This window comes from Trichosurus vulpecula, chromosome 4, assembly GCF_011100635.1.
Source record: "Trichosurus vulpecula isolate mTriVul1 chromosome 4, mTriVul1.pri, whole genome shotgun sequence".
Lineage (NCBI taxonomy): Eukaryota > Metazoa > Chordata > Mammalia > Diprotodontia > Phalangeridae > Trichosurus > Trichosurus vulpecula.
Genome location: NC_050576.1, coordinates 124,531,288 through 124,548,406, shown reverse-complemented (window position 1 = coordinate 124,548,406; position 17,119 = coordinate 124,531,288). Strand labels below are relative to the sequence as shown.

At 38.4% G+C, this 17,119-nt stretch overlaps 2 protein-coding genes across 5 annotated transcripts in view; both read left to right on the top strand.

Annotated features, from left to right (window-relative positions):
- BPNT1 (3'(2'), 5'-bisphosphate nucleotidase 1) overlaps positions 1-17,119 on the top strand; it is a 37,932-nt gene that overhangs the window by 1,052 nt on the left and 19,761 nt on the right. The window contains exons 1-3 of one of the 4 annotated variants that reach the window (XM_036757386.1): positions 1,212-1,307; positions 6,641-6,768; positions 9,620-9,724. In XM_036757386.1, the coding sequence (XP_036613281.1) occupies position 1,307; positions 6,641-6,768; positions 9,620-9,724 (234 nt within the window). In that variant the 5' untranslated portion in view covers positions 1,212-1,306. Of the gene's footprint in view, positions 1-1,211; positions 1,308-1,358; positions 1,436-2,911; positions 3,027-6,640; positions 6,769-9,619; positions 9,725-17,119 lie in introns of those variants that run through there. The other 3 variants (XM_036757388.1, XM_036757387.1, XM_036757389.1) reach the window with 3 other exon arrangements.
- LOC118848488 (COMM domain-containing protein 5-like) lies at positions 10,661-14,913 on the top strand. Its single transcript, XM_036757391.1, has one exon. The coding sequence runs from the start codon at positions 10,783-10,785 to the stop codon at positions 11,470-11,472; it is 690 nt and encodes a 229-aa protein (XP_036613286.1). The 5' UTR covers positions 10,661-10,782; the 3' UTR covers positions 11,473-14,913.

Here is a 17,119-nt window from a genome sequence, read left to right as displayed (position 1 = left end):
ACTATTGTTGTCGTAAGACTCCTACTATATATATGTCTGGAGAACTCTCCATGTATATGTATATATATATATACATATATATATATGTGTGTGTGTGTGTGTGTGTGTACATATATACATGTATGTATGTGTATAGTAGGGAAACTCAGTGGATAAAGCACCTGGCCTGGTGTCAGGAACACCTGAGTTCAAATCAAGCCTCAGAAGTTTACTGGCTGTTCGACCTTTTGCAAGTCACTTAATCTATTTGTTCAATTTCCTCCTCTGTAAAATGATGATGATAGTAACGCCTGTTTCCCAGGGATATTGTTAAGGATCAAACGAGATAATACTGTAATTACTGTATCTGCAAAATACCTAGCATATAGTAAACAGCTATACAAATGCCAACTATTATTAAAACTATTTCTATTTAAATTATGATTAATATTAGAGATGTTCTCTGGAGGAAAGTTGTGGCCGGCAGGGCAGTGATTCTTTTTAATAACTACCTTATCTTGTGATCATTTGGCACCCCCCTACTCCCCCACTCCCAAAACACATGTAGACATTGACTGCTTCTTGCGGACTAGGGAGAGGTTCGAGAGGGGGCTGCTGACTTTGCACATTTCTCCAGGATGCTGGTTGCTGCCGCCGATTGAGAACAGAATCATTGATACGGAAAATCGATCCGGTTCTTGGTAAACCAAACCGCGGCGGGGGAAAGGTGGGGTTTCGAGGGGAGTGGGGGGCAGGATAGGGGTAGGTTGATCCTTCAGGTGCTGGAGAAGAAAGCCGCGGCTCTAAGGGAGGGGTTCCCGCAGAGAGCAGCTCAGCCTCTAAGCCGCGGGTATTCGGGTGCCTCTTGACACCGCGGGGGGTAAGGCTCACTTCTGGCCTTCCGATAGGACTTTAAGCCGAAATAATACCACCACCACCACCCCTCCCAAGAGAGCGGCCACGGCTGTCTTAAATCCTGGGGAGAGTGAGTAACTCGGCTACCTCGTTGGACAAGCAGCCTGCCTCACCGCCACTTTGGGACGAAAGCAAACGTTTCAGGTCACTGGAAAAGGACTGGAGGTGTAAAGGGAAGTTGAATAAGAGTAGACGCTTTGGGCATGCGCCGAGCCGTCACGCACCGACGCGCCTACCCCGTCCTCATTGACTAGCGTGTGTTGTAACTTACGCTTCGAGACATCATTCCCTAACGTAGAACATGTCCTACGGGACGTATCGAGGGACCTGCTCCTAAAAGACGCGTTTCTTTCTTTCTTTCTTTTTTTTTTTTTAAAGTGTCTTGTCTAGGAGAGTTTCCAGGTTTATCAGAAGTAAGTTCCTTCCTTACCACCTTCCCCTCCAGCCAAATAAGTTCCCATATATTGGGCAGAAGACTGAGCAAGTTGGACTAGTTTCACTATCTGGCTCGTCCTTTAAATAGGTGTCTGAGCATATTCAGGTACTCCTGTTAAATCACTTTCAAAGCTTGACATGGCCTGGATTACCCCCACCCCCCACTCCCACTACCAAGGCTTTTTAGTGCCAGTCCTGGGGATTAGAAATAGTGTTAACATTTCACTTAGTGATTTTTTTTGTGATTTTATTGGTATGTCCTACCTAGAACGTTTCTATAGCTGGTATAAACGAGGAACGAAGGCAGACCTGAGTACTAGGCTTAGTCTGGTTGTTAAAATAAAATCTAAATTACTTCTCATAGACATCAAAGAATAAAGAAGGAAACTAAAATAGTAAATCGTTTTCTACCGTCCTTCTTGTAGGCATTATAAACTCAACAACTATGTATTAAATGCATGGGTCTTGTATTGGGTGTTGGTGGCACGACAGACTTTCATTTTTCTATTATTGGATCAAAGAGCAATTGCTGTGCTAGAAGTGTTGGAAAGAACTTGACATGGTTTGTTTCAAGGTTTAATTTATGCACTAAGTCAAAAGAATGGGAAAAAAATCACAAAATATTAGGCATATAGGGAACAGGGTCAATTATTCCTTTGTAAACAGACACAGTGGAGAGTAATCTGAAGCAATTTTGAATAAGTGGAATACTTTCTAACTTTGAGTCTTGATTGTTAAAAAGGCATACCCCACCTCTGACAATTACTAGCTTTGTTACCCTGGGGAAGTGACAACCTCTTTGTGCTTCAATTTTCTCATCTGTAATGTGATGATAATAGTATTTTATTGTTGTGAGACTCAAATGGAACGATATAAGTAAAGTGCTTTGGAAACTTTAAAACACAAAATAAATATCATTATGCTATTATTATTAGGATGGGGCCAGAGGTGAGCTAGCAAATACAGTGTGTTTGTTCACTGTCTCTATGCTTTCAAAGAAAACCTTGGGATTCCTTGGAATGTGATTTGACAAACTATGGCTAAAAGTTCAATTGTATCATATTTTGCCAATTTATTACACCTTGAAGCTGTGGTCCTGTTAAATGTACTTGTCATGGTCCCCTGGTATCTTACCTGTCATGCAATAAAAGACTGGCATGAGGTATGACAGTTATTGAACTGTCTCAATAGCTGAAGATTGGATCCTAATACATTCTTTGATTCCAATATAGAAAGCCAAATTGCACTCTGCTTTTCTGTCCTAGAAACCTAAGTGAGAGGAAAGGCACCATACTTTAAATTCCTCCTCTACTTTGTCAATGAACCTCATGTGCTATGTCTTATACCTGGGACATAACTCAGCTTTTTTGACACGTCTCAGCTTTTTCTTTTGTGTTAACATATCACATCAGTAATATAAAACACAGTAGCAAGAAATCACAATGATTATTAGAGTATGACTGCTATTTGATGGTCAGGATATTCCATATCTGACAGGTGTATTTTTGAGTCTTCACTGTTTTGAGTGTCAGGCAAGAAAGAGTTAAAAAAAAAGAAGGCAGGGTTCTAGGACCCAGAAGGTTTTTAGAAATGGAGGAAAGGAAACTGATTGAATTTTAACTCGGGCTGTTAGTAAGGAAGTTACCTGTTTCCCGGGAGCTGGTTTTAAGCTTCACGTGCATCTGCTACAAAAAAAGGTATTTCTCATTGCGAGTTTTAATCATTTATTGAGAATCTTTGCCAAATGTCAGCATTAGAGGAAGAATAAGGAGCCAAAAGGGAGCTGTCTTTTACAGACTGTTTTATAACCAAGATCAACCCGATTTCCTCTCAGCAAATAAAGCAAGATTTGTTTGGGGAAGAGGTGGGGAAAAGAGGGTCAGATTTTTCATGATAGCGACGAAGTTACTTATTTCATTTAGGACTAAAAAATGCATTAGAGGCCAAAGTGAAGATTGTTGGTTATTTGCAGCCTAACAATGAATGCTTTAAGGCATCTATTCATGACAAGTAGTATTTGCCTTTCTCCTTGGTTCTTTTGGTTGTGTAAGTTGATATTATTTTGACAGATTGCTCAACTCTATGGTGGGGGGAAAGGAAAGGAAAATCATTAAAATATTTTCTTTGGAAGAAATGCAGTTTTACAAACCTGTGAGAAGGTAGTTAAGTCTTAGGCGGGGACTGGTAAGGCTTAAATGATTAACGATTTCAAAGGTAATGGATACCTTTCAAAGTTAACAATACAGTGAAGGAAACTGGCCTACTTAGAATAGAAATGCTAAGTAAAATAAGGACAAAACAGCAGCATGCATTTAAAAATTCTGAGTGTTACAGGCCAAAGTGTGTTGCAAATTAGAGATTGGAAGAATACTTTTGTATTAAAATCAGACTCTTGGTTTGTGTGAACAGAATGTGAAGGCAAATCACATTCATGCACTTTCTCCTGTTTTCAGTTTTTAAATGGCTTCTAAATTAGTTATAGTAATAACAGCTGTTCTAAACATTAATCCTTGTGTGCTGTACACTGTAAAGGAGAAAGGAGAGGCTGTTTATTGCATTTGAAATTGAAATAAACACAAACAGAGCTGCACATCTTTCCTGTCTTTTTTGTCCTTAAGAGGGCTTTCAAGCACTTCATGTTTTATCATTTTCGCAGTTCTATAGAGAATGCAGAAAATGCTTTGTAAATTCAGTGAGGTGGAGTGGTAGGAAAATTTGATTTGGAATAAGGAATATTTCCTACATGAGGGTCACATTACCACCCTGGGCCTCATTCTTTTCATCTATAGAATGAACTTGACTTTGAAGATTCTTTCTAGCTCTATATTGTATGGTCCTGTGACTTTAGAGCACTATTTAAACATGAACTATCAAGAACATTACTAGTAATTCTCCTTATTTTATTGCTGGAAAAACTAGGACACCAAGAAGTTAATTCTCTTGCTCAAGATCTTTCCCCTCGTAGAAGGACAAGAACTCAGTTCTGCAGTCATTCTCAATTCTTTTCTGTGCCTGCTCCATAGTAATCATGTTAGTGTCAAGAGATGATGAAGAGGGAATAATGAGGCTAGAATTAGAGGATTAAATTCAGTAAATGTATATTATTGTTAGTGTGTGTGTGTGTGTGTGTGTGTACGTGTGTACTGAGGGGGTGGGGTGTATGCAGGAATGATTTATACAAAGTTTACCTTGGATTTCTCCTTGCCTTGGAGCTAATCAAATTTCTTTTTAAAAGACATGCATACTTACTCCTGGAAGCTGTTTATTTCTTTCTTCTGGGCCACCACCTAATTGTCCCTCCTGTGACTCCCTAATGGAAAAACCACCTAATTTCCCTAAAGATTTTGGCTTCTCTTTAATTTTCATATTGTTACTTTCTTTTCCTTGGCTATATGAGGGGGAAGAAAACAGCATGGTGTTAAGGAAGGAAGCCTGGCTTTGGAGTCAGAAGCCCTGGCCTTGAATCCTGTTTCTGTGTACTTTTTACCGGTGGGATCTTGGACAAATCAATTAATTTTGATCAATTAATCAAATCAATTAATTCCTTATCCAAAATGAGTAGGCTGGGCTGTAGGACCTTTGAGGCTCCATTTAGCTCTCTATTCCTATCCATGATTTATGCATTTCCTTAAAAAGATAATAAGCAAATAGCTATTTAATTCTGTACCTTAATCTTAAGTTCCCAGTATCTATTGTATGGTAGAGGCATAAAGTAGGACAGCTAGGTGGTGCAATAGATAAAGTGCCAGGCCTGGAGTCAGGAAGACTCATGTTTCTAAGTTCAAATCCAGCCTGACACTTGCTAACTGTATTATCCTGGGCAAGTCACTTAACCCTGTTTGCTTCAGTTCTTCATCTGCAAAATGATCTCCAGAAGGAAATTCCAAACCACTCTAGTGTCTTTGCTAAGAAAGCCCCAAATGGGGTCATGAAGAATTGGTCACAACGGAAATGACTGAACAGTAACCTAGAGACAAAGTAGATTAATGAATACACTGCTGAATTCAGCATCAGGAAGATTGGTTCCAGACCCTCCTCTAACACACTTAATAGCTGTGTGAGCCCAGATAAGTCACTTAAATTCTTTGGGCCTTTGGTAACTCACTAGACCTCATCTATCTCAGACAACTCCCTAGAACTTTTCTACTAAATCACATAGAAGGAGGTCTTTATTGGTAGAAGGAGTTACAGTTTGGGAATTTCCTGTGCTTAAGAAATTACAGTTCATTTATATCTATTGTAGGTACTATCTCAGTGTAAAATCCATATTGAAGTAAATTTTCTTGTGAAATCATCATTTCTTTTTAAAACACAATAAGTAAACCTTGAAAGATGTATTTGATTCCAAAGCAGCAGTAACTTGACTTTGAGAAAATCTTTGTTAGTCAACCTCCACTAAAATCTCATTTGGGTGCCTCATCCTGGCATGGAGGTGGATCCGGATTTGGAAGTTAAGTCAACATAAAGCACAAAACTCTGGCACATCTCCTAAGAGGAAAATGCTTCAATTCCAGGCCCTGAAATGAATTGAGTGTCATCCAAAAACCACCCTACCTAAATTAGAAGTTCATTAAGGCCTATTATTTAATACAAGGGAAACTTTGGGCAAATACTCCCTTAATGTTAGCTTCCTCATCTTTCAAAGAAGGGAATTGAATAGATGATCTCTAATATCACACCTACCTGTAAAATCTGATAATCCTATAATCACCAGAAGGTGGAAAATCAAGTAAACTTTCTTTGGCCCAGGCTTCCTCGGAGGCTCAGGTAAAGTTTCACTTTTCTACAAGAAGCCTTTCCCAGTCCCCCTTAATGCTAATGCCTGCCTTCTGAGAGTACCTCCAATTCATTCTGACTGTCTCATTGTAGACTGAGCTCCTTGAGAGCAGGGACCATGCGATGCCTTTCTTTGAATCCTCCATCAATTAGCACAGTGCCTGGCATATAGTAGGTACTTAATAAAAATTCTTGTAGACTTGACTAGTAACTCAGGAGGACAATGAACTACTAACGTACTGAAAGATTATCATCTGTACATGAAACCAGACTGATGTTACAAAGGAAAAGTACAAGTGAGTGGAGTAAAAAACAAAATGGCTTAGATTCATTTGGGGACTACTAAAGTTATATACATGTGCTAGCAGACAGATAATCTTTTTGTTGTGAAACACCGGGAATAGTGGGTTTCTGGCAGAATTTATACTATATGTATTTAATTCAATTTGACACCTTTATGCAAATATAGGAATAAGTGAAATTGGTAGTTTATGTTGCCTTTATTAACCGGGGGCTTCTCTTGATTTCTTTTCAGTGTTAATCATGGCTTCCAGTCCAGCTGTCTTGATTCGTTTGGTTGCTTCAGCATATTCCATTGCTCAGAAAGCTGGAATGATAGTCAGAAGTGTGATGGCTGGGGGTGATCTTGGAATCGTGGAGAAGGTACCAAGTTACATCTCATTTCTTACTGATTTGTGTTCACCTAGCTCTGTCTAAATAATCAGTTCTGACAATCTAGTGGTCAAAAATAACATGTTTTTCGTTGGGAAGGTATAAGAGCTTTGTGCTCTATGTATAAGGCACTAATAGTAGCTAACATAGAGTGCTTTGTTTACTTATACTCCATCATTTGATCTTAATAGAAGGAACAGATGGAAATCTTAAGCTTTAGGTGTGGCTTGCTCAAGCTTTAGTTGTGAACAATATTCAGAAGAACACTGTACCTTTGTTCAAACCCTGCTTCAGACACTCACTACCCTTTCAGTCCTGGACATTTAACCTTCTTGGGTCTCAGTTTCCTTACCTGTAAAATGAAGAGGCTGGACTAGTTGGCTTGTGAGGTCCACTCCAGCTCTAGATGTGTGATCCCTTAATTCTTAGAGCCCAGCCTTCTACTTACACCACTTACCCTTGTGATTATTCACTAGCCCCTGTTAATATGTTTCATACGCTAGTTTATGCTAACGTATTGTGATTTCTCATATAATACTTGTTAAATGTGGCCATTCTAATAAAATGTGACGTTACCAAGTACTTGTTCATCTTTGAAACATTTAAGTTTCATTGGTCCTCAGAGCCCCTTGATGGTATAGTATAATCTATAGTCTCCATACAATGTTTTTCTTTCTAAAACAATGGTTACAAAATGGGACAATAATTATAGTAGCAGTTAGTTACAAGAACTATCCCTGGGCATGTATTTCAACTATTGAAATATTCTTCTATTTCCTTCATCTATATTTAGTCTTAATAATATACCACTAAGCACAAATGTATAGAAACTTTTTTTTGTATCCCTGACTTAGCACAGTGCCTGGCATATAATAAGCACTTTATTGACTCACTGACTTGTAGAGTAAAGCACCACTAAAGCACTGCTGTGGGTCTTATAAATATACCCTTTCCTTAAACTACAGTAACCTTTGTTGAGTACTATATCATGCTTTTGTGTAAGCAAATTATAGAATGTCGGTTCATCATTAACATTTTACTGACGTGGAAGAGAGACAACAAATGTTTAAATTCACAGTGACAGATTCTAACAGCCAAACCACTCCTCTGTTGTGAGGTTGAACCATAGTAACTCAGTTAAATTATGTAATATTTTAAAGAGTAACTTATTTCTAACAGGGACCACTGACTCAAAGGGAAAAATATCAATTGTGGGCAATGCAGAAACAAAAAAATTTACGTATATGTGTGTTGTGTTCTGAAAAATGAACTGAAGTTAAAAGTGTAGAACATTAACGTCGTCTGCTTTTAAAATTAAAAATAGGAATCCAGACTATTAAAAATGCATGAAAATAAGACTTAAAATTGAATGGAAATGGAATTTCAATGGCAGCTTATAGGGGGAAATAATCAAGAAATGTTATTCAGCTTGGTACTTTTGAAGTTGGGACACAAAAGGCTTTATTCCAGTGATTTACAGACTATGTACTAAGTACTATGTCTGTTTTCCTGCTTATTGTAGTTACCAATTAATTTGCTGTGCTGCAAAAGCAAGGTAGCCTCCTTGATAGAAGAGACAAAAACAAAAGAAAGGACGTAAGAATCAATCTGCTGTGGTCAAAGTTATTAGAGAGGAAAAAGAAATATTCCATGAAGGAGGCAGAAAATAAAAGCTTATACACAAAGAGAGCAATTGATACTAGTGTCTAGAGGCTGATGAATAAGAAAATGTAACACAAAAAGAAGAGAGGTAAGGAGAGAAGAGAGGAAATGGAATCATTTGACGTGTACTCTAACATTCAGTGTGCAGAAGGTGATTTAGAACCTGTTGAAGAAGGCAGTTGGGTAACAAATATTTATGAAGTACTTGCTATGTACTAGGCAGGCACTGTGCTAAGTGCTGGGGATACAAAGAAAGGCAAAAACACTGTCTCTGATTTCAAGGAGTTCATGTGTTAGTGAGGGAGATAACATGCAGATAACTGTGTACAAATATATGTATGTTGATACCCATATTTTCATATATAATGGAAAATCATAAGAAGATGAGGGCAAAGATCCAGCAAAGAAGAATCAAAAGAGTGGTCAAGGAGATATGAGGAGAACCAATAGGAGTCAGTATCATGAAAACCTGGAGAGGTGAGAGTATTCAGGAGAGGAGGGAAGGAGGGCATCACCACTCCTTTTGATCCAAGCTCTTGCCTCCTCAACCCCAAGGTTCTGAAAGGATTCTACCCTTGGGTCATAATACTATTGACTTTGAAAATCTCTCCAAAAATTTCACTTCTTGATTAACAAATGCCCACCTTGGTCATACCCTCCACATCCTGGTGATTCTGAACTCCTGGGGATCATCATCCATCCTCTACTTCATGTCTACTGCCTGATCACCTATTCCTTGTTTCCATCCCTTGCAAGCTGGAGATACAGATAAGGAAAAGAAAAACATTCTCTGCCCTCAAGGAGCTTACTATCTAATGGGTGCAGTCAGTTACACAAAAGGAGGCTGAAAAGGGGAGGGGTGCACTAGGGAGGAGAATAGGCTTCCCTGTAGGCCAACATTGTTCCACCACTAGGAATATTGTAGAAGGGATTTCAGTATTGGGAATAGATGCTTGAGTAGATAACATCTAAGTTCCTTTGAACTCCTAAGATGTTTTGAATCCTACTGTGAAACAAAAGGGGGTAGGGTGAGAAAATTGGGGATGGTCCAAGTAGAGAGAAATTCTGGGAATTTGTAGGGCTGTTTCAAAGATAGAAACAGTATGCTGTAGGATGTAGACTAAGGATTGCTTATAGTGGAGATAACTTTTTCCACGATAATTTACATCCTTTTTTGTAGACATCCTCGGTAGATCTACAAACCAAAGCTGACCGATTGGTGCAGATGAGTATATGTTCTTCACTGGCACAGAAATTCCCCAAACTAACAATAATAGGAGAAGAGGTAAGAGTTTTCTGGTGACAAAATTTGCCTTCTCTTTGTTGATTTTAAGTTTAATTACTGTCATTTGAAAATTGAATTAGTTATAATACTTGATAAGTGGGTGCCTTGGATGCACATTGTTTTAAGGCAGTTATTTCCAAACTTCATGTAGCAAATGCTTGCCTTTCTTACAAAACAAAACCATTTTTCATATAATAATCCATGCCTTACCTTTATTTCACTTTATTCAAATAAAATTATGAATATATTACAATTTTATAGCAACGAACAAATCTTAAAAACCTAATTATATGTGGCTATTTTATTTAAATGACCTAAACTTATTACATTAGTAACTATAATAATACTCTTATTGTGATGGGTGAACTTGTTTTGTGGTGCAATTTCTCAAAACATAACGCCATAGATACTTGTTACCCCTTCTTTTTGGAGGGGCAGCTAGGGGGCTGTATGGGCCGGGAGTCAGGAAGATCTGACTTCAAATGCAGCCTCATACACTTACTCGTAATGTTTACCTCTATTTTTTCATAAGTAAAATGGGAGTAATAATAGAGGGGTAACCTCCCAGGGTGGTTGGGACAATCAAATGAGATAGTAATCGTAAAGCACAGTACGTGGTATATAGTAAGCAGTATTGTAAATGTTGACTATTATTTTTCAAAGATTAATCAGGCCCAGTTTTATAGTGAGAAGACGTTATCAACATCAGTGAAACTGGCATTGTTTGACTTTACAAACCACAGAGCTCTTTCTTTGCATAGAGCCTAGCGCCTAGCGCAGCTCACCTGTCCCAGAAGGACACGTGATTGGCGGCCCGCTCCAGGCGGGACTGCCTGCATTCTCCCCTCCGCCCGCGAGGGGGCTGCAGTCTGGGCGCCCGGTTCCTCCTGCTTCTTCCTTTTGGGCAGCTGCTCCCCTCCCCGCCTCGGGAGAGCTGCTTCCAGGGCTTCCGGACGCTGCCCGCGCCGGTCCCTCGCTTTCCTCCCTGCCCCCCTCGGGTCCGCCACTTCCCGGGTTTGAGAGCTCCGCTCCTTCCTCCAACTAGGGCAGTGGCGGCCATGTCAGCGGCGGGGACGGTTGCCGGCCGCGGCCTGAAACCGGCCGCTCCCTACCTGCCCCCGGCAGGGGACGGGCAGGGCGGTCGGGGGAGCTTCCTGGGCCCCCGTCCCCCGGCCGCGGTGGAGGCCATGGCCCGGCAGCTGCGGGGCCTGGACAAGGACTTGTTCCGGCAGCTGCTGAAGGTGGTGGTGAGCGCCCTGCAGGGCGAGGACTGCCGGGAGGCCACGCGGCGGCTTGTGGACTCGTCGCCGCTGTCGGAGTCGCAGCTCGGCGTCCTCGTCGCGGGCATGTACGCGCTGCTCCGGGAGGCCCTACGGCTGCCGGCGTCCGCCCTCAAGCCCGACGTTTTCCGGGAAGACCTCCAGCAACTCCAGGTGCCCGACGAGTTCGTGACGGATTTTGCCAGCGTAGTCTTCAGCGGCCGGCGCCCTGACCTGGCCCGCGAGCAAGGCGCCCGGCTGCCCACGGTGCAGGACTTCAGGTGGAGGGTGGACGTGGCCATCTCCACCAGCTCGCTGGCGCGCTCCCTGCAGCCGTCCATCCTGATGCAGCTGAAGCTGTCGGATGGCCAAGCCCATCGCTTTGAAGTGCCAGTCGCCAAGTTTCAAGAACTAAGGTACAACGTTGCCTTGATCCTGAAAGAAATGAACGACCTAGAGAAGAGATGCGTTCTTAAGATCCAGGACTAACGCTCGCCTGCCTGCCTGTGGGTTAGGTTGGGCAGCTCCCCAAGAAGCCTCCTCTTGAATGAAGACAGACGCAGCCAGGAATCATGGAGCATAATGTGTCTCAACGTTGTATCATTTCTCTGACTGTACTGTAAATATTTTTCAATTAAAATATTGGTTGAGAAAAACAACCTTAAGTTAGGGTTTTTTTTTCCCTCAAAACCGTTTATTTTTGAAATCAGTTTTGTATGATTCTTAAGGAAGTATTGAAATAACGAACAAAAGCTTAAGACTTTGTAAGAAAAAAGATGAGCCATCCGAGCCTGGTGTATCAGCTGTTCTTATTCCGATAAAGGGGCCAATGTGTCAGCTGTCTTCTGTAAATGGTTCCTTATCTAGTCATATTTAGAAATGTGTACGTATATCTTTAAGAATTGCTTTTGTAGACTGATTAATAAGTATGTCTATTTCTGCTTCATTTTCAGGGCAGTTATATTAAAAATTGGTAACATCAAAATATTTTGAAAAATTTATACCTCTAACTATTTCGAAAGAGCAGGGACTTCATCTCTTTCTTGATCAGCTTATAATCCTGAGGACCTTGCATTGATTCATTTAGGGATCAAAGTATTTTAAAGCATTCCACCAAATATAAAAGCTTCAGGAGAAAAAAAAACTATAAGATGTATTTTCTTCATCTTTATTATTTTAATACACCCCCTCCCCAAGAAAAGAAATTGACATTTGTTTCTTTTAGCTCAGACAACCTTAAGAGTAATTTTGTCATGACAAAGCCAAAGAGTTCACAATCCTGTAGAACCGAGGTCCTCAAACGTTCTTTGTTCCAGGACTCCTTTACGCTTTTAAAATTATTAAAGACTTCCATCGAGCTTTTGTTAATATGGATTATATCTATCAATGTTTATGGTATTAGAAATTAAAACCTATAAATTTTTAAAATATTTCATTTAACAATAAAATCGTTACCTGTTAACACAAATTACTTTTTCACAAAAAAATAACTTTTCCAAAACAAAAAAAAATGGAGAGGGGTATTGCTAATCTCTTTAATGTCTGGTTTAATGCAAGACAACTGGAGTCTCATCTGTTTATGCATTCGATCTATTGCGATATGTTGTTTTAATTGGAAGTATGTGAAGAAAATCTACCCTCACACGGACATATAGTTGGAAAAGAGGAGTAACTTAATAGGTAAAAATATCTTAGTATTGCTGTGAAAAGTTTTAACCAAGTGGACTCCCTGAAAGGGTTTCAGTGATTCCCACTGAGAACCACTGCTGTACAAAAACCTTATTCTTAACCCCTAAATTTTCTCATAATTTTGTAAAGAACCTTTCTTAACAGAGTGTTATAGTCTTGTAACTTGAAAAATGAGCTATATCCCTCATATTTTTCAATATAAGTGATTATGAAACATGCAATAAGTTCTGACTACATGAGGACATCTTTAACTTTTACTTGTAGACTGGTACAATGGGAAGAGCCTATAATTTGCAGTGATGGGAAATTAATTTGATTCTTTGCCCTCCCTTTTAATATTTGGCAGGAAAGTTGGAATTAGATCGTTTCTCAAGACCCTTTTTGCTTTAAATATTTATACATTTGACCATTGTTATATCCAGACATCAATAGAGCTCCATTGGCACAGAGCACAGTACGTTGTCCCACACTATATCATTTTAAAAAACATCATCAGTTGGAAAATTTTTTCTTTATGTGGCATTGTTACCAGTAGGTTTACAGAATAAGTTTTCCCTAGCATTGTCTTCACCAATATATTAAGCAAAGATAATCCATCCTTAATTATGCATTTTGTTTCATCCACTTGAAATGCAAAATTGAAAGAGATAAGTTTCTCATTTGAGTACAGACGAGAAATTTCTTCCTACTCTACCGTACAATCAGTGACCAAAAGATGAAGCAATATCTTTTGAAGGAACTTAATATTCTAACGGGGGAGACAAGTAAATATGTAATAAATATAAAGGGTAAGTCACTTACCCTTTATATGCCTCAGTTTCCTCATCTATAAAATAGGGATAATAATGGCATCTATTTCACAGAGTTCTGAATCTCAAATGAGATAATATTTGTAAAGCATTTTGAATGGTGGCTGGTGTATTGTAGGTGTTTTCATCTTTTTTTGTATGTGTATGCATATATTTACATATATACCTACGTAAACATACATAGATCAAATATATCCCACATATTTCTTTAAAAATAATATTTTTACTATGAAATTAAATGAAAATTTTAATTTAACTTACATGTTTCTAATAAAATGAGGCAGTGGAGATTATAAATTCTTTATAATTAGAAGTTGCTAAAAGACAGATTCTGCACATATTTATATATTGCATTTCATTTAGTTATTTCGGCTGACCAAAGAAATAACTGACCATACTAGAGATTATTCTGGTAGCAGCAGTGGTTACCATTCCTGATTTATTCTTATCTTTATCAACCCTAACTTAGCTCAGGGCTTCCCCAGTCTTGTTGTGTGATATTAAAAAGTATCACAAAGGAGCATTCTACCTGCTATCTTTTAGAAAGGCCCCTATGAGAGCAACATAAAAATGATTCTGGAGAAAGGAAATTTTCCTTAAAAGGAGCCACATAGTAGGGTAGACATGACTGGTCTCATTAATAATTTGCTAATACTGTTACTTGCTTTTCTTTTTAAAATACTATTTTTATCATTCTTTTTAAAAAATTCTTAGTTCCAAATTCTTTTCCTCCCTACCACACATCCCTCAGCCACCGAGAAGGCAAGCAAAATATCAATTATACACATGGAATTGTGCAAAATACATTTCCCTATTATTAGCCATACTGGAAAAAAAAAGGCAGAAGAAAACTCCTTCAACTTGTATTCAAGGGTTCATCAGTTCTTTTTCTAGAGGTAGATAGCATTTCTCATCATGAGTTCTTTGGAATAGGATTGGATCATTGTATTGACCAGAGTATCTAAGTCTTTCACAGTTGGTCGTTGTTACAATATTGCTGTTAACTGTATACAGTGATCTGGTTCTGCTTACTTTGCATCAGTTCGCATAGTTGTTGCCATGTTTTTTCTGAAACCATATCCCTCATCATTTCTCTTTTTTTTGCACCTAATAGTGCTTTTTTTTTCCAATTACACGTAAAGATAGTTTTCAGCATTCAATTTTTTAAGATTTTGAGTTCCAAATTTTTCTCCCTTTCCTCTCCCTTTCCCAAGATGGCAAGAATCTGATATTGGTTATACATATACAATCATGTTAAACATTTCCGCATTAGTCATGATGTGAAAGAAGAATCAAAAGAAAAGGGAAAAACCATGATATGTGCTGCATCTCAAAGGAAGGAAGGGATTTTGTGGATACAGAAATTTGAAGAGTATGTACCGGGCACACGGGGCAGCAAATGGACTGCAAATAAAGTCAAATTTGTTTTGTACATAATTTGTCAATTTCATTAATATCAATAGCATCAAGTGACACCAAATTTCTCCCATTTTTTCATACTTAGCAATTTTGTTAGCACTGATATACAAGGTAAGCACCTTTTTTTTTTTTTCCTGTCAGACATCGGTTGTTGAAATGCTTTTTCTTACTAAGAATATGATTTTCTCTGGAAAAATTTCCTTGTCTTACCAAAATATGTACCTATACTTTAAAGCTATTTTAACTAATTAGGTTTCATATTATTTGAAGCTAAAGTATTAATCATGCAAACCCAGTGGTTTTTCTTTTTTTTTTTTTGCAGGGGGGGAAGGGCAGGGCAATTGGGGTCAAGTGACTTGCCCAAAGTCGCATAGCCAATAAGTGTGTCAGGTGTCTGAGGTGGTATTTGAACTCAGATTCTCCTGACTCCAGAGCTGGTGCTCTACTCACTGAATCACCTAGCTGCCCCAGTTTTTCCATCAGTAATAGTTCTTGTGAATCTTTATGACAAATACAGTTAATCATATATTCTAGATTTAGGCTTTTTGCTTCCCCCCCCTTCATTTCTTTATTTAATTTAAATTTATTTAAGCCATCTCCATTTTCTTTATTAAATTTTCTGCTATTTTTGTGGATTTTTGCTTCAAATCAGTTGTTTTCCATCATGAAGGGATATTGTTTGTACACAATTTAGAGAGCAAAAAATGTAAGACTAATTTGTTACAAATTTCAAACCATTCAAACAAACTATAGCCATTCTTAAGTTTTTTTCATTTTTTTAATTGCAGAATTATTTGGAAACCAACTTAGAGTTAAAATGATGTTAAAATATAATAGATGTTGTAGTACTTTTAACTTACACAAAAGATGATTTAATTTCAGATTTAAACAGGTGTTCAAATACCACTAGCAGCTTGTAGTGGTGACAGATTATACTGAAGTCAGTCGTCAACATCAACTCAAATTTGACTTTGTGCATGGTGTATTAAATAATTACTACTTTTCATTCATTGATAATTGGATAATATTTTCTATAATAATCTTTCTTTTCTTGACTTTGATTTGAACTTTTTCAATTTTAAAAAGAGGATTACTTGTAATTATACAAAAAAAATTAGTTTTGGCCAATGCTTCACCCCTACACCCAGATCTTGTATCACCACAGAGGAGCATACCTCCACAGTTTGAAAAACTTTATACTTAGACATAGTGTGTCAAAGTATCATATATTTAGAACCAAAACAACCCCAATCGAATCCTCTTATTTTACAGATGAGGAAACCCAAACCCAGAGACATTCAGTGACTTATCTAAGGTCATACAGGTAGTAAGTAGCAAGAAATAGGACTTGAACTCAGGCCTTTTGGCTCCAAATCTATCACTCTTTAAATTCACCATACTTGCTTCTAACTTATAGGGAAAGTGTGGCATTATGAAGTACTACATTTATTTAAATTCTATCACAGAAGTATCCCTTGGCAACACATTTTGAAGTAACATAGGATTCTTCAATAGGGACATTTCATAATATAATAAAAGTCACACAGTTTAGGGTTAACATTTTGTTTTACCAGATAGAACAAGAATTACTTTTGGTCCTTGTCCTTGAAGAACCAGTTTCCAAAACCCACTTAATTCTTCCTTGTCTATTCTCTTCAAGGGTTCTTTTCAGCTTGTCAGAAATGAACTCAAGATCTTTTAGTCTGATGTTTACCCTATTTTGGTTAAGTTGAATCACTTAAGGGCTCTTGCCCTGTCTATAGCCTTATCAACCACTTTATTGTAGAAGTCATGTTCTAATTACCATGTCTGTGTTGTTCAGTCCCTTTCAGTCTTGTCTGACTCTTTGTGACCCCATTTTGGGTTTTCTTGACAGAGATAGTGATGTGGTTTGTCATTCCCTTCTCCAGTACTTTTTATAGATGAAGAACTGAGGCAAACAGGGTTAAGTGACTTGCCCAGGGACACCCAATTAGTGTCTGAGGCCAGATTTGAACTCAGGAAGATGAGTCTTCCAGATTCCAGTCAGCATTCTGTACACTGTGCCACTTAGCTGTCCTACGTATTACGTTATACACTCCCAATAGAACCTAAGCTTCTGAAGAGCAGGGACTGTTTAACTTGTTTTTGTGATCTCAGTACCTGGCACAGTGCTTTTCATTAGTAGGTGTTTAATATTTGTTGGATTGGATCAGACAGTAGAAAGGATAGAATATCTA

Excerpts from the sequence above, each read along its gene's own strand:
- LOC118848488 (XM_036757391.1), top strand. The coding sequence starts at position 10,783 with ATGTCAGCGGCGGGGACGGTTGCCGGCCGCGGCCTGAAACCGGCCGCT.